The sequence below is a fragment of the Adiantum capillus-veneris genome, chromosome 10, assembly GCF_014529385.1.
Source record: "Adiantum capillus-veneris isolate H3 chromosome 10, ASM1452938v2, whole genome shotgun sequence".
Taxonomy (NCBI): domain Eukaryota; kingdom Viridiplantae; phylum Streptophyta; class Polypodiopsida; order Polypodiales; family Pteridaceae; genus Adiantum; species Adiantum capillus-veneris.
Genome location: NC_140940.1, coordinates 128,202,372 through 128,222,399, shown reverse-complemented (window position 1 = coordinate 128,222,399; position 20,028 = coordinate 128,202,372). Strand labels below are relative to the sequence as shown.

At 44.2% G+C, this 20,028-nt stretch overlaps 1 protein-coding gene across 6 annotated transcripts in view; it reads left to right on the top strand.

The window, feature by feature from the left end:
* The first annotated feature begins 547 nt into the window (after positions 1-547).
* Positions 548-20,028, top strand: part of LOC147449634 (uncharacterized) — a 90,907-nt gene continuing 71,426 nt past the window's right edge. For 2 of the 6 annotated variants that reach the window (XM_086522661.1, XM_086522665.1), the window contains exons 1-2: positions 559-812; positions 927-997. In XM_086522661.1, the coding sequence (XP_086378787.1) occupies positions 734-812; positions 927-997 (150 nt within the window). In that variant the 5' untranslated portion in view covers positions 559-733. Of the gene's footprint in view, positions 813-926; positions 998-20,028 lie in introns of all 6 variants that reach the window. The other 4 variants (XM_086522663.1, XM_086522660.1, XM_086522662.1 and 1 more) reach the window with 4 other exon arrangements.

Genomic DNA, 20,028 nt, shown 5'->3' with positions numbered 1-20,028 from the left:
CGGTTTGAGTGAAGTGAACAATTTTCTGACCCACCCAATGCGTGAGGCTTCATACCCTCAAAATACATCCATGTCCTCCAGCTTTTCGGTGTGAAACGCGGACAGAAGTCGAGCCCTCGCCCTCGCCCACATGGAATCTCAATCGAGGATATAATCCCTACATCTCTTCGAAATTGTGTCAATGTTATGCTCTACCTTAAGCTCTAGGCTAGTGGACCAACGCAGTTTGAATGCACCCTTAGAGGTAGATAATTCTGGCCTCTCACCGTCCAGAGGAAACTAGTGACAAAAGCGGGATGTAAGAGATGTGAATCTACCTGTCCAACAGATTTTCCGAGTTCACGTGTCTACTTGGGGGCTGAAACTACCCGTAGTATGGGTCTAGCTTATTAATTGGTAGGACTGAAAAGTTAACCCCTAAATCATTCATTTCAACTCATACCCAAAACTTTCGAAAAGCGTCTGCCTTAGGATTCTGGGTGCATAGTCCTAGTCGTTCTTCTTGTGCAGTTTTCCGGTGTATGAGGAGAGTGCCCGGGAGTGCCCTACCCGACTCCTAAAACAAAAAACACCGAGGGACCTCCCCATAGGCTGCCAAAAAGTATTTTGAACGAAGGGGCCTGCTGCAGGGGCAATTTGGGATCTCGTCAGCTGATGTCCACTGAAGTTCCCCTTTCGTGGTCAAAGCATTTAACGGTCTTGAGCATGGCGGGTGTTCAAACTCGATAACGACATGGGGAGTCCCCAAGAGGAGGAGTTGTACTCCTCTGCTCAAAGCAGTCGCCTTTCACGCCTCGAACACATTCTCGGAGGTCTCTCTCTCTCTCTCTCTCTCTCTCTCTCACACACACACACACACACACACACACACACACACACACACACACACACGTCTTAACTTCATCGATCTTTTCCGTTTACTACAGGAAAATCCAGAAGGGCCTTGAACAGATTTGGCGAGGGTGCTGAAGATGGCCAAATAGAGAAAGAAACAAAGGTAACAGTTTTCGCAATAAAGTCATCATCAAATTAGACTATTAAGCCTTCTGAAATAGCTTCATAAATGGGGATGATACTGGTTGAATAGATGTAGCATAGGCCGTATCACCAAAGTCTTTGTGGAGTGGGAGGAGCATTGACCAAGAAAGAATTGTTACAAGCAGAATGAGCAAGTTGTGCTATACATGACATTACCTTCTTTATGGGCCTTTTCTATGGTGGAAGTAGTCTTTTTGGATTTATCTCTGGACCTTGACGTATCATGCTTGATGAGTTCTGCGATTCATGCGTGACTCAAGATCGTCATTTACTTTTGTTTTGCTTGGGATGACGTTGCTTTGGCGAGCAAGGGGCTTCGAACCCTTGTTTTCAAATTCACAAATTACAATCTAACACTCTGACCTCATTGAGGTATTCCCGCCCCCATGCTAGAAAAGACACTCTTGAAGGCGAAAACAATGCTCTTCAAGTTGATTTGTATGGCTGCAAAAGCTGCACACTTGTCGCTCTTTGGAGTCCTTCCACATTGCTTAATTTCAAAAGCTCTCCTTTTTCTTTTGCTTTGTCTTGAGAAACAAAAGTAGAATCAGACTTGCCTTGCTTATGACTCACGTCGAAGACTACTAGGAGGTTGCGAACAAGGTTTCTCACTTGGTGCCACTTGATGCTTGATGCATGTGAATTCTTCAATCTTGTCGACAATGTTGTAGGTCTCTGAGATATCACGCCAATTCAACTTTTATAACTTGACTCCTTGATTGTAGAGAGTTCTCCCAAAAAATCCATCCCCTGGAAATTCCTCCATGAGCCTATGTAAGTAGCAACGCCAAAAATGTAAATCTCCAATCAATCAAGGTCTCAACATTATTGAAATCCCCACCAACAATCTGGGAGTCCACAATAGGCAATACGTCATCAAGCTATTGCCAAAATGAAGCCCATGCATATGCATTGATAGGTGCATATAACATTATAATCCCAACCAATGTCTCCCTTATCTCCAATCATAGTTACCCGGAACGGGAAAACGAAACAGGGAACAAGGAACGGCAACATGCATGAAATGCCAAGTCCATGTTTCGGATACTCTCGTGTGAAACACAAAACGGGATCCGGAACGGGAAATTGGGATGGGAACGGGGAACCGGGACCTAAAAATGGCCATTCCCTGTAACTATGTCTCCAATAGCTCATGATAGTGGACATGAGCAAACCATCTAGATCTGACATACATACATGTACCTCCATTGTGATGCAAAGCACCAATTGAAGGCGCCCAAAGTGTAAATGATGCACTAGGAAGTAGCTTGTTACACGGCTTGTGTGCAATATTGACAACTTTTGCTCATGTGCCTCAAGAACATCCATAACTTTCTTCGAGTCATCCAGAGTAGCAATTCCAAGGACTAATGGTGCCAGCCTGCCCAAGCTTGTCATCCATGTTGTCACATCATCCCCATCCCTATCCCCCCCTAACCCCCCCCCCCCCCCCCCCCCCCCTCCCCCCCCAAAAACCTCCATGTGCTCAAGCGCACTCCAAATTTGATGATAATGCACGCCCAAACCGAAGCGTGCAGCTCCTTGAGAGAAATTAAGCATATTTCTGGATGTGTCAACCACATCATCCACCATGCGTATGCCTTGGCAAGAAAGGAAGTATGCCTGGCGTGGCGATTGGTTGACAAGAGTAAGAGACCCTACTTCAGTGAATGCTTTTCAAGCGTAGTGAATTCCCATTTGGTTATTGTTTGCCATGCCAAGAAAGATGAATGCTTTCCAAGCGTAGTGAATTCCCATTGGTTGTTGTCTGCCATGCCAAGAAGGATGAGCCGTAACGGCTTTTCAAGCAACGAGTAAACTAGAGGCAACCGAGCAACGAGGAATGTGACTGACCATCTTGCCAAACACAATCTCCGAGAGAGAGGTCTGCTAGTGATCAACGGTGGAAGTGGTAACATGCTGACATAATGAGGCAATCATGATTATTCATGGCTGAGACTACCGCGCAAGAGTATGTAATAGCATGGCCTTCCTTGCAAGAGCGTTGCAACGAAGGTCCAAAATATTCAGCCCCCCAAAATGCTTCGGAGTGCATAGTTTCTTCATTGATAACAAACGGAACCCTTTCTTTCGAGAATTAGTGCGCCACAAATGAGATAGTGTATCGGACATAAAGTGATGTGAGGCGAGGACGAGGCCGATGCAACAACGACAAGTAGAATTGAACGTATACCATCATAATGCTCTGGACAATACAGAGCCGAACATGTTATGGCCATGTGGATAGTTTCCAGTATTGCAATTTGACATTCAGGCGTTGCATAACCCAATCCACTTGCCAAGTATTGGTTACCCTCCAACCAATAGGATACCGCAAGTGTGTGACAATCACATGCGGATCAAGAAAATATTTGGGCCACAAAAGATGATACTAGTCACCTGCATTAAGAGGCAGGAGTTTGGATTTTTGGAAATTGACCTTAAGGCCTGCCGCAAGCCCAACAATATCTAGTGCGTGCATAATCTCTCGCATATTATCCTGGTTATTGCGAGGCATGAACAACGAGTCATCGGCATAGGCTTGCCCAATAAAGTCATCTCCAGAGGGTAATTGCAGCCCGTGAAGAAGCGAAATACAACAACGTGGGGTGAGTGGCAATGGCATGCCAAATTATCCATGATTTGGCGACGAGGGATGAAGCCATACCGAGCTAAATGGATGCCGGTAAGAAGAGGCTCCTTGATGTGATGTACGATCATCTTAGCCAATATTTTGTATATGACTAGCATAATAGTGATCGGCCGCCAATGAGAAAACTGCTCACAAAGCGCCTGTTTGGGTAATAATTTTAGCAAGCATGCTTTCTAGGATACTGGCAAATTCTGCTGAGTGACGAGTCTATGCAACATTCATCTTGTAGAGTAAAGGCTCTTTTAAGGACTCCCAAAAGGAGATAAAAAATCCCATAGTGTGTTAGGTACAGCGGAATGATTGTTTGCGCTTTGCTCAAGATGAGTGCTCCGAACTGTGCTCAAGGTTCCTTTTGTTCTTGTGGAAGGTAGAGCCTTCCGTTCTTAATGAGAGAATGCTATGATCACAAACAAACTGAATGGACACTGTGCGTGCAAGTGTATGAGACTGAGAGATAGAGAGAGAAGAGAGATACGACACCAGAGACGTTGTAAAACCCTCCTCCGAAGGTCCCACTCTCGTCGGCGAGAGTGGTCTACTATTGATTGCACAAGGTGGTACAATGCGGATGCAATGGACTAATGCAACTTGGGACTATGTCAGTGACGACGACGACGACTTTAGGGCTGAAATCTGTGGTCTTCTATCTGCTGAATTTCGGGACTGTTTTGGTGGCTGAAAATGACTGTTTTGGCTGCGTTTTTATGGCTGAAAATGGCTATCTTCTGCAACCAACTAGGGCTGAATTGTCTGCTGTCCAATAGGGCTGAAAACCAAAAACGCTGGGCTGCCTGCTGTGGCGTTAGTGAAAATGCTATGCAAATCTGGGACTGCTGCTGGCGATCATGGCTGAAAACGCCAGGCTGAGAATCTGTGGCGATGAAGCCAATCTGGAAACGCTAGGGAACTGAAAATGCTGATGAAATCCAAAAATGCTAATGGGCTGAAATTGGGAAACGCTGCCTGCCTTCCTAGCGGTAGTGAAATGCTGAGGTTCTGGGGGTGATGGCGATGCCAAGCTGGAAACGCTAGGGCTAACTGTTGATGGCGATCAAGCAGGGCTGAAAACACCAAGTGGGGGAAATGTCTGGCGCGATGAAGGGAATCTGCAAACGCCAGGGTCCTGCGGGGGTTCTTGCTGAGAAGGTGCCTGTTGAGCGGGAAGCTCCTGCTGCCTCTTCTGCCAGAAAGTGCTAACTTGGGTTTGCTTATATATTAACTTAGCAAAATTGCCCTACCTACTTTTGTTGGAAAGTCACTTAAAAATAATAAGTGAAAAATACCAAAAATAGGGAAAATATGCTAAAAGCACTGGAAAATTTCCCTAACTGAATCTGATGGATTCTGAAGGGAATACTGATGATCATGCTGTGTGCAACCAGAGGATATGCATCTATACTAAGTGACTGGGCATGCATGGTCTACGAATATACTCACAAAAGTGCCAGATCACTTCTAATCTAGACTGACTTGACTGACTGAACCCTGATCATGGTGTAGCTTGTCCACGAACACATAGGGTTGGATGTGTCACGTGACATCCCCTCCTTTTCAAAGTGAGGTACTGGTACCGAACTGTATGGCGTCGAGGGAGATCGTCGCCAATAGCATCCAAAATCCTGGAAGGGACTCTTCGTCGGCCCACTCTGTTGTGTGGGTCGTGCGGTACTTGAACTTCATAAAGGTCTGCAACGCTTGCTTCTTTGGCCCGTGCGGAAAGCGACACAAAGTCTTTTGTGGCTCCTTCGATGCTTCAACTTCGTTTAGAGTCATGCTTCCTTCTTCTTCAAGAATCTTCATGGCTGAAAATTCCTGAAACCATTTCCAACACAAAACCATGAACATACCTATTCCATGTAAAGTGAGTGGAAAAAATCTTGTCTTTGCTAAAGACTGTGTATGCAATGTAGATGAACTTAGAGACGGAGTGACAACCCGTTCATCAAACACATGCAAACAATGAGATCGAATCTTTCTCTTTTGATCTAGAGCAATCAACTGTGGAAATTCACAACGGAAATGCCCACGCTTGGTGCTCATACTTTCATGTGCTTGTTCGGAAACTGTGTCATGCCAAGGAAGAGACATGGAATGTGGCTTCCTTACATACGATGAGAAATCCGCATACATTCGTGCTCATCCATGAGAGAAACGTGCTCAATATACAATATGTCATGCCTAGGAAAAGGGATCACATAAAGATGTTGATTAAAATACAAGAAACGATCACGAATGAAACACTCGAACAATGCGTGCGTATCAATCATGCAAACACATAATACTTCCTGTGAGGGTTCTTTGGACCTAAGCTCGAGAGCCAAGATCGGTTCTTCCTGAATGATCGAATCGTCGTGTGGGGGTTCTTTGGACCTCGACTCGAAAGCCAAGATCGGTTCGTCGTGATTGATCGAATCTACAACGAGGTTAGCTTCCCTAGAAAAAGCATCCACTAACACATCATCCTTGTGAACAATCACATCATCTTCATGCAACTCATCATGCTTGTGAGAAATCACATCTTGATCATGCAAATCATCATGCTCGTGAGAAATCACATCTTGATCATGCAAATCATCATGCTTGTCATTTGGCATCCAAATCATCATGCTTAGCAATATCATTCAAATTATCATGCTTATCTTTGTCATCCAAATCATCATGCAAATCACTGTGCTGATCATTGTCGTTCAAAACATCATGCAAGTCATTGTCAATCAAATCATCATCATGCTTCACATAATCATGCAAATCGTGTGTGTCATGCTTTGGAGAAGAAGAGACTGAGAGAGTCTCCTTTTCTCGAATCTCTTGCATCTGTGCCTGCATTTGAGAAAAGAGTCGCAACATCTCTTGCACTATTGCTTTGTTCTCGCGATCAAATCTTGCTTGACTTTCTTTTTCTTGCAAGTCGTACTTACGTTCTATGGCTGCCATATCTTCTTCGTAGGCCTTTCTTTTTGCTTCTCTTTCTTGGTTCAACTCCTCCATAGGAAGTTAGCGCAATCCTTGACGTAGATGGGGAAGGGAAAGGGTCAGAAAAACCTCATGGTGGGGAAAATTCTTCTTCGCCTCTCTCGTGCTCATCACCTCCAAGCGAAGTATCCATTCCGCTTCGAGTGATGACCATTCTGAAGTCGTGGGTTCTTGTGGGTTCTTGGGTTCTTAAGTTCACGAGGAACTTGGGTTCTTGAGGGTCTTGGTTCTTGAGTTCTTGAGGTTTTCTTTCGCTTGCAAACCGCGTTTGAGAAGGATTTTCTCTTCACCCGAGTTCTACTCCTTTCCGCGGGCGCACCCCTTGGCGGCCTTTCGCTCACACCAAGGTTGCTTTTTCCCACCTCACGTCGATTGGCCGGCCGCTAAGTGCACGGTCCGCTCTCAATGAGTGAAAAGAGACACAAGGGGAGGCTGGACAAGCCCTTCTTTCTTGGGATTCCTGTCACTCTTCAAAAACACGATTAGGAATCGACACGCCCAAGCGAACTTGGGTTCGTGCGACCTCAACAAGCAAAAAAAAATCTTGTGGTTCTTTCCTTGAGTGATACAGAACACTGCCAAAGCTCTGATACCAATGTTAGGTGCAGCGGAATGATTGTTTGCGCTTTGCTCAAGATGAGTGCTCCGAACTGTGCTCAAGGTTCCTTTTGTTCTTATGGAAGGTAGAGCCTTCCGTTCTTAATGAGAGAATGCTATGATCACAAACAAAGTGAATGGACACTGTGCGTGCAAGTGTATGAGACTGAGAGATAGAGAGAGAAGAGAGATACGACACCAGAGACGTTGTAAAACCCTCCTCCGAAGGCCCCACTCTCGTCGGCGAGAGTGGTCTACTATTGATTGCACAAGGTGGTACAATGCGGATGCAATGGACTGATGCAACTTGGGACTATGTCGGTGACGACGATGACTTTTTTGCTGAAATCTGTGGTCTTCTATCTGCTGAATTTTGGGACTGTTTCGGTGGCTGAAAATGACTGTTTTGGCTGCGTTTTTATGGCTGAAAATGGCTATCTTCTGCAACCAACTAGGGCTGAATTGTCTGCTGTCCAATAGGGCTGAGAACGTTGACCATCTGATGCGGTAAGGGCTGAAAACCAAAAACGCTGGGCTGCCTGCTGACGTTAGTGGAAACGCTATGTAAATCTGGGACTGCTGTTGGCGATCATGGCTGAAAACGCCAGGATGAGAATCTATGGCGATGAAGCCAATCTGGAAACGCTAGGGAACTGAAAATGCTGATGAAATCCAAAAACGCTAATGGGCTGAAATTGGGAAATGCTACCTGCCTTCCTAGCGTTAGTGAAATGCTGAGGTTCTGGGGGTGATGGCGATGCCAAGCTGGAAACACTAGGGCTAACTGTTGATGGCGCTCAAGCAAGGCTGAAAATGCGAAGTGGGGGAAATGTCTGGCGATGAAGGGAATGTGCAAACGCTAGGGTCCTGTGGGGGTTCTTGTTGAGAAGGTGCGCGTTGAGCGAGAAGCTCCTGCTGCCTCTTGTGCCAAAAAGTGCTAACTTGGGTTTGCTTATATATAAACTTAGCAAAATTGCCCTACCTACTTTTGTTGGAAAGTCACTTAAAAATAATAAGTGAAAAATACCAAAAATAGGAAAAATAGGCTAAATGCACTGGAAAATTCCCCTAACCTAATCTGATGGATTCTGAAGGGAATAATGCTGTGTGCAACCAGAGGATATGCATCTATACTAAGTGACTGGGAATGCACGGTCTACGAATAGACTCACAAAAGTGCCAGATCACTGCTAATCTAGACTGACTGGACTGACTGAACCCTGATCATGGTGTAGCTTGTCCACGGATACATTGGGTTGGATGTGTCACGTGACACAGTGAGCCCATCCCAACCAAGGGAATGCCATTGGCCAAGAGCAAGTAATGCTGAGTGCTATTCATTTTCAGTAAATCAACCTCCATTGCTTGTGCATCTTGAGGCGAGAAAATTGAATGCACTGTAGATACGAAAGTTGGCATGCATGAAGAGTATCAACAAAAGCCGGAGGAGGAGCAACAAAAAAATTCCGAAAGCCTTCAAGGGTTGGCACATCCGTGTTCCAAAGCACACAAAACCGATTCGTATTGACATCAAGTTTGGTAGGACATATCACTTTCCCCAGGCGAGAAACAAGCATAGGAAAAAAGTCTCGCAAGGTGCACGGAAAGTCAACTATTTCCACCCTACTGGGCACTTGTGGTGGATGAGGCTTTGATAGTCTTTGGTAAGAGCCTAGGGAAATACCAAAAAACAATGAGGATAATTCAAGCAACATATTGCGGGCGTCAGTGTCTGCCAACAAGATTTCATAGAATCCTCTGACGCCAAAGTAGACCCCTCTGACTGCCTGATATTTAAGAAGGAAATTTACCCACATGCCCACGTCTTGCGTGGTAGCATCTTACCCGGAAAGAACAAAATAACCGCATTGAGAGCATACTGTACCATTGGGTCCATGAGAGCTTGAACTGGAATGAGCACCTTAGTGGTGGGTTCCTGACCCTTCCAAGCATTCCGTGCATCTTTAAAATTCCTCCAATAAGCAAGCTTGGATCTCACCCACTTTTGAAGACTCTGCAAACATCTGTTTCTTGCGTTTATAAGAGCAGATGGTAGGCATGGCGGAAACTGAGCACACTGATTTTCTGAAGTTCTAGATATGTGCACACAGAACACACACACACACACACACACACACACACACACACACACACACACACACACACTCAAAAGAGAACGACCAGGTACGAGCTCTGTACTGGTTTAACTCACTGAGCAAAAATCACAATAGACAGAGGACACACGGATGGCAATGGATTTTTGGCGATGGAAATACTTATAAACTAAGCTAGTTAACTTAAAAATAGCGAAGGATTTCAAAATGTATGTACAAAGGCTGGAAAACACGACGAAGGGCTACAACTCACGTGAGCAATCAGAAGCAGGTCCACGCACACACACCCACCCACCCTCACCCTCACCCACCCTCCCCCCCCCCCCCCCCCCCCCCCCCCCCCCCCCCCAACACACACACAAAAGAAGTGAACAATCAGAAGCAGGTCCACACACACACACACACCCACCCACCGACCCACACACACACACACACACACACACACACACACACACACACACAAAAGAAGTGCTAACTACTAAGCCCTCGATTATGCCTGCCAAATAGACATGAAACCAATTCTTTAGTACTAGATAGACACTTGCTAGTGACCATTCCCACAAGACAATACATTCTCAAATCATGCATCCTGTAACAGACTTGGACACTCCAAGTCAAGAATTAACCGCGACAGCACCAAATAACCACTTCAAAACAATTCACAGATCACAATAGATTTGCACTGGCCCGACGGAGTTCCGTGCCTAGAGATATTGGCCCCAAAGATTGGCGCCCCTTTCGGTATTTCTTTTTATATTAATCAATCATCAAAGTACAAGAAAGCGGTTAGGGTTTCACTCTCAGACTCTGCGTCCAGATGCTCTGAGAAGTGAGGCCCTCACCACTAATTTAAAGGTTACAAGGGATGCCCAAAAGTAGAGCCCCAAAAGCTTTTAAAATCAAAAGCATCAGTTCTCTCTCTCTCTTAGAGAGTCTTTTCTCTTTTTTTTATAAAAAAAGCAAAAGCAAAATTCGCGTCGCTCATCATTTTCCAAATTTTTTTTTTTTAATAAATAATCCGCCTCCGCGATTTCCGGAATTTAGGGTTTTTGGCAAAAATTAGGGTTTACAGGAATTTTAGGGTTTCTGGCAGAAATTAGGGTTTCTGCTATTCGCCACGTCATCACTTTGTGACATACCCCCCTCTTGAAAGCATTGTAATCGACCGCGATTACGCCTGCAAAACCGACAAAAGCCATAAACCTTCTTAGCAGACACTGACTGTTAGTACCTACGTACTAGGAACGCACATCTAGCACTTGTACAAAATCGACAGTCACATCACACGACATCACAGGACATCACCAGACATCACAGGACATCACATGACATTCACCATTCATTCGGATCTTAGACCATGATTTATCGGCAATGTAGCTAGCAATCACATCTAGGTCCAATCGGGACCTCATCGATGTCCGATTGACTAACCCCTATTGCAACCATGTCTATTCGAGATCAATCAGACCAAAATGCTGCAGTCATTTCGGCTATCAGTTCCTGCACTCACAAGAAGTCAAGAACAAATCAGTATCATAATCAGGAATTCCATTTCATAAAGTCATCCAGCAGAATACTGTCAGCTCTCAGTATCCCTGAAGCTCAAAGAGACATCAGTGACTTTAGTATCAAAATCGAGGCATCTGTTGACAAAGGAGTGGAGTAACTCCCCTCTTGTGCATCCCACTGCACCAGATCTTCGGCCAAGCTGAGTTTTGGGTTCCGTTTGGAGTAGACTATGCTAAACCAAAACATCGAGGTAAAGTTTCACAATCCGAGGAGTATCTGCTAGGTCCTCCTCCTCCATCCACTTCGCATCAAATGCAGGAAAGTTCTTGAACTTAACCAAGAACCGCCTTCGGACTTTACCTTTCTTCGTATCATTATGTGCCAAAATCTGTTCAGGAACAAGGATCTCCTCGTTTTCTTCCACTTTGGGTTGCTCATCAGGCTCCCCATCATCAGGCACATCACCCTTAACAGGTTTCAAGGGACTCACATGCAATGCATTGTGAATCCTCCAAGTATCTGGCAGTTTCAATCGGAAGGAGACATCATTTATCTTGTCAGTGATCTGGAAAGGTCCGTAGTATCACATACTAAGCTTTGGAAAAAGCCTCTCCTTTCCCTTTTTCTTTCTTAGGCGTGCCTTCTCAAAAGTAAGAGCACCCAATCATCCTCCTTCAGTTTCCAGTCGCGACGATGGCGATCCGCTGCCTTTTTTTGTCGTTCTTGAGACTCCTGCAAAGTCTCGCGAACCTTGGCAAAAGCCGTATCCAAATCTCGCGAATATTCATCCGCTTCAAATTTCTAATCTTTCGTGCTCAGGAAGGATGGAACCTTCGCAGCAGTTTCAACAATCTCACATGGCGTCTTCCCCGTCGAAGAGTGTATCGTGTTATTGTAGGCAAATTCCACCAAAGGTAAGTTCTTTTCCCATTGAGTCTTCTGATGCGAGATACAAGACTTCAATAAATCTAAAATCACTGAATTGGCAATCTCAAATTGCCCGTCAGTCTGCAAGTGGAACGATGACGAGAACTGCAACCGCGTGCCAATGTTCTCCCAAATTGCCTTCCAAAACAAACTCATAAATTCAGGTCAAAACATATTCAACTTTTATCCATCGTTCAGTTCTCCCAAAAGAACGAGTAAGAAAACTGAAGTTCATCAAGTACAATCTCTAAGCCCTTCATTTATTTATCAAAGTCGCTTTCTCGGCCCGGTAGTCAACCACGGCGTAGTTCTTGTGGTACCAAGGGATCCCGAGTAGAACGTCACTCACGTGCCCTGAACACCCCTGTCATTGCAAACGAAGTTTGCCAATGCTCGGGGTAATGGCAACATCCCATCCGGGTGCCGGTCGAACTACCTCCGCCTGTGGCGTCAGTCTGTCGGGCGTAGTTCCAAATCGAGCCGCCAATTCCAAGTGAAAAGAAGTTGGCCTTGGCTCCTTCAAAAGAGCTTCCTGATCCTTCGCTTTGCCCCGAAAGCGGCAAAGTTTGTACTTTCATTCATTAGATTCGGTGCAGGTCCCACGCCATGTGGTACCAGTTCTGCTTTTCTATCTGCCTTTTCTGCCACATTCCTCAGCTGCTCTCGAATTCTCAGACCTGTCGTCGTTTTTATCATGCTGTTCTTTCTGTGCCGTATCAGGGCACTTCGCGGAAATATGTCCATGTTCCCCGCATCCAAAGCACTTCCCCTCTCTGATGAAGCGAGCTCTCTCCTCAGGAGTAAGCTTGGGTCGTGCATCCTTTTTTTTTTTTCTCTGGGTTGCTCTTTTTCATTCTACTTTCATTCCCAGAAGTCTGTTCGGCTCGTTGTGTCATGGCCTCATCTGTGGGGTAGGTCAGACTACCAGAGTGAATGGCAAAGCCCCGCTTCGCATGACTCATCAACTCCTGAATAGAAGCCGACTTCTGTTCCAAGCAGTGATCTCGGATCTCTGTAGGTAGACCCAAGGTAAACCGCTCAATCTGTTCTCTGAACGAGATCTTCTTGAATGAAGAGGCGGGTAGAAAAGAGCTCTAGAATCTTTCACAATAAGAATTCACTGTATCGCTCTTGGTCATCCGGAGATGGTTCCAAGCAGCTCGTATATCTCGCTCAAACTCTTGAGTCAACGAAGAAGAAATAAAAAGCCTCTTGAATTTCAGCCATGTAACTGGCACAGTCTTGCTTAATAGAAGCGTGGACCACCAAGTACGAGCATTCCCCTTAAAGTAAGAGGCAGCTCTCCGAATCTTGGAGTGCTCTGAATAGCGTCCTCCCGCGAAAGCGATGTCAAACTGCTGTATAAAAGACAAAGCCTTCGAAGCATCTGAGTATCCTGAAAAGTATCAAACTTGATCGAGTGGCCACCTTCCTTAAACTCTCGGACTTTCTTGCTTTTATCTTCGAGAAAGTCATATTGGTTGGCTTTGTAAAAATTCTTCTTGTTCGCATAAAACTTTTCGTCATCGGAATCTGAGCTGTCTGTAGACGAGTCCTCAGTAGAACTGTCAGTCTCTGGGCGAGATGTAGCCTTCTTTGCCATTTTCTTGCCCTTTCCGAAGCTTTGTTTCTTGCTTCGCTTTTTGCCTTTTCTGTCTTCTTCGCTCTAATCCGAGGAGCTAGAAGAACTGTCAGAAGAAGAAGAAGAAGAACTGGGTAGGTCTTCAAACTTGACGCGCTTCTTCAATTTCTTTGCCTTGTCAAATGTCGACCGACAACCCAAAAATCCCGGGAAGTCAGTGCCTTTCTTCTGCTTTTTGCCTTTCTTTTGCGTGTCAAAAAGCTGAGCAATCCGTGCATCAACCACGTTCTCCAATTCCTTCTCCGTATATTTCTTGGAGGCAGAAGGTTTCTTGAGAGCGGGTTTCGGGAGTGGTGGTGTGGTTCTCTGCCACTCCATCTGTACCTCTTCCAAAGAGGTCTGGTTCATATATTTTGCCATCTTCGGGTCCTTGGCAAAATTGAGCATCATCTTTGTTGCATCGCCGATCAACTGGCGACGCTCTATCTCTCGCCGCTCCGCCTAAGTAGGCCAAGGCGGGCCATACTCTCTGCCTGAATCTTCGTTGTGATCCCAGCCCGCATCTCCAGATGCAGAGGGAGTCGACTGATCATTGCCTGAAGCCATAGGTGCCGCGGAAAAAAAATTCGGGGATCGGATTTCCGTAGAAGAGAAATCGGCCGGGCTCTGATACCACTGTAACAGACTTGGACACTCCAAGTCAAGAATTAACCGCGACAGCACCAAATAACCACTTCAAAACAATTCACAGATCACAATAGATTTGCACTGGCCCGGCGGAGTTCCGTGCCTAGAGATATTGGCCCCAAAGACTGGCGCCCCTTTCGGTATTTCTTTTTATATTAATCAATCATCAAAGTACAAGAGAGCGGTTAGGGTTTCACTCTCAGACTCTGCGTCCAGATGCTCTGAGAAGTGAGGCCCTCACCACTAATTTAAAGGTTACAAGGGATGCCCAAAAGCAGAGCCCCAAAAGCTTTTAAAATCAAAAGCATCAGTTCTCTCTCTCTCTTAGAGAGTCTTTTCTCTTTTTTTTATTAAAAAAGCAAAAGCAAAATTCGCGTCGCTCATCATTTTCCAAATTTTTTTTTTTTAATAATCCGCCTCCGCGATTTCCGGAATTTAGGGTTTTTGGCAAAAATTAGGGTTTGCAGGAATTTTAGGGTTTTTGGCAGAAATTAGGGTTTCTGCTGTTCGCCACGTCATCACTTTGTGACACATCCACCCATATTTTTGTCCTCGCCGGACGCCGAATAAAGTCTACAATCATATATTTAGCATTATACATTCATATCTAACAATCCATTTAGTCATCTCATCATGATATGGAACTCTTAATGTACTAGAATCACCGTCCTATTAGGCATCTGATCCATGCCTCACCAACCTTTCTAGGGAAATTTTGATGCACTAGAATTTTCTTAAGTGGAATCCATGAAATCAATTATACCTATTTATGCACATTTGATGCAATTCACACATTAAATCTATGCAATGCATATGCCATAGATACAATTGATGCATTCACTGAGCAAGAGTTCATGTCACATATTCTGTGTAGAGCGGATCTGGGGATGTGTGTCCAACCTATGCAGACAGTCATAATAGGTTGTGGATGTATATCCAACTGTTAAGGGTGGGTCAAATAGAATAGGTTCGGGACTTGTGTCCAGCCATTAAAGAAAACCGTTGTACTAGGTCCTTGGCTCTATCCAACTGTTACGCCGGGTTTTGGGTACAGCTCTTGGACTCTTGTCCAACCAACATATAAATCACCATTCCCAAAGGTTCTGGACTTGGTCCAACTATTATACTAGATCTAAACAGCTCGGAGCAGGTCTCATAAATTCCAGTTTCGAAGAAGTCAAAACACATTCAGATAAATTCCAAGAGATCCAAACAAGTTCAACCATATCAAACAACTTTAGACAAGTTTTAAACGAGTCCAAACAAGATCACAAACAATATTCTCAAACAAAGTATCTCTATTTACAAACAACGCATCAAAACAAGTTCAAATGGATGAGTCCTCTGGCAATCGGACTTGCAGGGTGATGGGTTTGAGCAATTTTTCTAGTGTCTCTAGTAGCAATCTTGGCGTTGATTTTGGAGCATATTTGATCATAATGAACCTTGAGACTTTTGACAAAGTTAGAAAAGATAAAGTTCTCTGATGCTTTTGGGCTGAAGAAAATGATTGCTTTGAGGTCATGAATTTTTTAGTGTGCTCTGCATAGCTCTTTGAAGGTATGTGGAAAAGATACTCCGTATACATTGGAACGAGTCCAATTGTTGTTTTTTGTTCTTTTGGTGTGTGTTTGCTCTATTGATGGAAGATCTGTTCGTTCTTGACAAGTATTAAAGCTATGCATGATCTGTTTGGAAATATTTGAAGCATCTACCTTCTTGTTGTTGAAGAGTTTTCCTTTGCTTTGGAGTGATTTGACAACACTGTGGTGTTTTAACTTACAGCCAACCGTTGCATGGTCCATAAGTTCTTGCATATTGGTAACTTGTTTTGAAGTGCAATACTCTTGTAGTGGTGAAGGTAAACCAATGGTGTCTCTCTCACATTGATCTCCTACAAGAGGCTTTTCATGCTATCGACGCAAATGCTGACACATTTGAATGCGGCATTTTATGTCCTCGTTGTCGCTAGTAGCATTGGAAAAACTGTCGGTATCACTGTCGATATATACCGATTATGAAAGTGGCGGTTTTATTGTCTCTAATAAAAATCAACATTGAGATATCTGAAAGGTACGACAGACAAGTGCCTTACGCTTTGGGCATAGTGACGCATCCATTGTGGGTTACACGGATGCGGATAATGCAGCTTGGATAGTCGAAGATCCATGTCTGGCTATGTATTCCCATTTGTTGGAGCAGCCGTGTCATGGAGATCATGTCTCCAAGATTATGCGTCATCTTCCACCACAAAGGCAAGAGTATGTGGCAGCTTTTGATGCTAGCAAGGAAGTTGTGTGGTTAGCTCGCCCAGTGGAAGATCTTTGGCATTACTCAGACTCGAATGTTGCTTCCTTCAAAGTGCGATCGCATTAGCAAAGAACCACGTGTCTCACTCCAAGTCGAAACACATAAAAGTTTATTATCATGTGATACCCGACATATTGGCTAGCAAGCGTATTGAGTTACTCGAAGCTCATACGGATGACAACCCTGTAGATGCTCTCACAAAGAGCCTACCCTCACAACGGTTTGCACTTGCATGGAGATGATGGGTGTAGGGTGAATCCACAGGATTGCTTCACAGTGGTACGAATGTACGTACTTACACATATAGCCACTTGGGCCAAGTTGGCCTTCTAGTGGGAGATTGTTAGGGTTCAGGCAAACTGACTGGACACCCATCACACTAAGCGTACTAACCTTATCTATTCTTTTGTAATAAAGATCAATAAGGAGTAGTGAAGGAAAATCCTCACGCTGAGCTCCACTGACATTGTGTGCACTCATCTCCTTCCTCACCCGCACTCGCACTTTGCACACCGCACACGAACTCACATATGCCACCACAGTCAACAGGGGATGAAGGAGGTACCACATCCAAAGAAGAAGAAGAAGAAGAAGAAGAAGAAGAAGAGAAATTTAACATTATGGGAACAACCCCAAAGATACCGTAAAGAATTAGCCCCTCCTCAATGGAGAGAGATACATAATCTTGATGTGAGGCTTAGAACGAAAGGCTGCCTTGAGATTGTCTCTAAGCTCCAAAATAGAGAGAGCCTTATCCCAACCACCTTGCAAACCCAACAATAAGCCTTATCCCACACACACACACACACACACACACACCCACCCACCCACATGCACAGTCTCAAGAGAAGTGAAAAATCACAATGAGACATAATATGCTTAGTTGCATCACTATTAAAGTACCACACATTATCCACAGATTTTGCAATACATGCATCATGAACAGATCATAATAGCATTGTTTTCTGAATCTGCATTGAAGAAGCATGTGCAATGGCTGCATTTGCCTTTCTTTCACGCCTCTTTGAATAACTCTCCGGAGATTCTAGGTGCCAGAGACGATAATCCATCTTTCCATCTGCACCATAGCCAATGAAGATGCATTTGTGTGACTTTGGATCCAACTTCTTTTTAAGCTCTTGAGGCACATGTGAAAATGCCTCACATCCAAACACACGTAATCTGTCATAATTAGGCTTCTTGCTTGTCCACATCTCCTGCGGAATCTTGTAGTTCAATGGTGTACTAGGTGACCTATTGATAATATACACCACTGTCGTAACAGCCTCTCCCCAAAACTCTCGAGGTAAATTGGCCATGGATAGCATGGAGGCGACCCTCTCTTGAATAGTCTTATTTATGTGCTCGCCGCTCAACAACTCCATTTTGAGCAAGCATGTATGGCATAGTAAAATGCCTCTTAATTCCTCAGTTGCTACAAAAGTCCTTAAACTGAGAGGATACATATTCTTCCCCGTTGTCAATACGCAAGGCCTTTAAAGTCAACTTCTTACCTGATTGGTTTTCTGCCGTAGCTAGGAACTTTTGGAAGACACTAAAGACTGTCTTTCCTCTTCAAGAGGTGGACCCACACCTTTCAAGTAGAGTCTAAATCACTATGTACTAAATTTAGACGATTCCCTAACTTTTAGTCTTATGGTGATGAGTCTGTTTTTCGTATATGCAATGCTCACACAAACTAAAATCTGAATAATTTAACAAAGGGATATAGCCAAAATGTTGTAACTGCATCATTCTCTTCTAGCTCATATGATCATGTTGGCTATGCAACAACTCAGTAGAAGGCATCTCGGCTAATGAGCCAGACTTTTGGCCTTTGATCATGACCAAGTTACCTTTTCTGATCATCCAAGAACCATTGCCAAATGTTGTAGTGTATCCAAGATCATCAAGCTCTCCTATTGAAACCAAGCTCTTAGTTAGCTTTGGCATATGTCCACCACCTCGCAGCATGAACTCAGTACCATTGCGCATACACAAATTCACATTTTCAATGCCACATATCTCAAGTTGATGAGAATGACCTAGCTTAATTGAACCAGCATAACTGGAGAATCATTCCTTGTGAGGAGTAACATGAAAATCGGCACTTGAGTCAATAATCCAATTATGTGTATATCATTCGTCAAGAGCTAACAATGCCTTTGGACTCAAATCAAAAGTAAAGACTAGTACATCTAACGGTTGCGGCACGTCAGCAACAACATCAACATGTGGAGATTCAACGACATTGAGCTTCTCTATCTTCACACTGCTCTTAGGAAGTGTAGAACTTACGACAATGGCTTTACCCTTCTCTCTTTGCAACAAACATAAATCTTTCTTCACGTGTCCTTTCTTGTGACAATGGTAGCATTCAATGTTCCTCATGTCCTGTCCACGACTCTTGCTACGTGCATTCTTGCGATCTTGAGAACGACCGTGACTGCGACTAAGACCTCTCTACCTTTGATTGTTCCTTTGGCTACTTCCACTTGCACTGTCAAGAGACTGGTGTCGAATCTCTTCCGTGAGAAAGCACAAGCTTGCCCTTAGGGACAGAATTGCTAATGGCAGTGTTAAATGTATTCCATGATGCAAGCAAAGAACATAGTAAGAAATGGCTTTCATTTCTTCATTGAAATGAAGCGCCTTTTATGTCAATTGAGTAAAGACACTATTATACTCGTTTATGTGTGAACGAACACTGCTACCTTCTTTCATGCTATAAGACACATAAGCTTTTTTATGAGAAACACTTTGTTTGATGCACTCTTACCATCCCATAAAGATGCAACAGTTCTTTAGCATCGGTTTGTCCATGATTGTGAAGAATATAGATTCACAAAGATGCAACCTAATAGTTGCCATGTACGAGCATCAAACTCCTCCCACTGATCGTCAGTGTACAAACCCTCTTTGCTCTCTTTCAATGGTGCTACAATTCCTTTGTTGATTAGCACATAAAGCATTCTTTGCTTCCATATAGTGAAATTTGTGACATCAAATTTCTTAATGTAGTAATCTTCTTTCTCAGAAGATCCAGCCATGTTGACAAGAGCGAATTGCAAGAGAGTAACGCTAAGAACTTGTCTGACAAAAAAATTTGGCAGAGTCTCTCTGCACGGAGATCAAAATCTCAACTAGAAACTCAGCAAAATCACTGCAATGTCAATGTAAGAGTGTGTTGTAAGCAAACTACAGGACTCATGGGGAAAAATCCGGGAGAGTCTCCTCTGTATAGGGAGCAATCTCTCAACCCAAATCAAGACAAGATTAACGCATAAAATATAAAGAGTGCTCTCTGAGCATAAACAATATAGAACTGATTAAGATAACTGACAAACGTGAACCCTTCTATACATGTCCTATGACGAGGCTACGAATGGGGATCTCTAGCAATGTAATCCACCTCACATTGGGTAACCCGGCTCCCAGTGCTCGACTTCAAAAAAACCTCACGCAACGTGTCACAAATTGTTGACGTGTCCAGACACTGAAGAGGGGGAGCCAACTTGTAGATCCCGGCTGAGGGGCCTAAACCCTAAAAGGAACAAGTAACAGAAGAAGAAGTCCTATCAACTTATGGGAACCCTGTCCGATGGGGCCCTAGAGACATAAAGGAATTAAAATAAAGC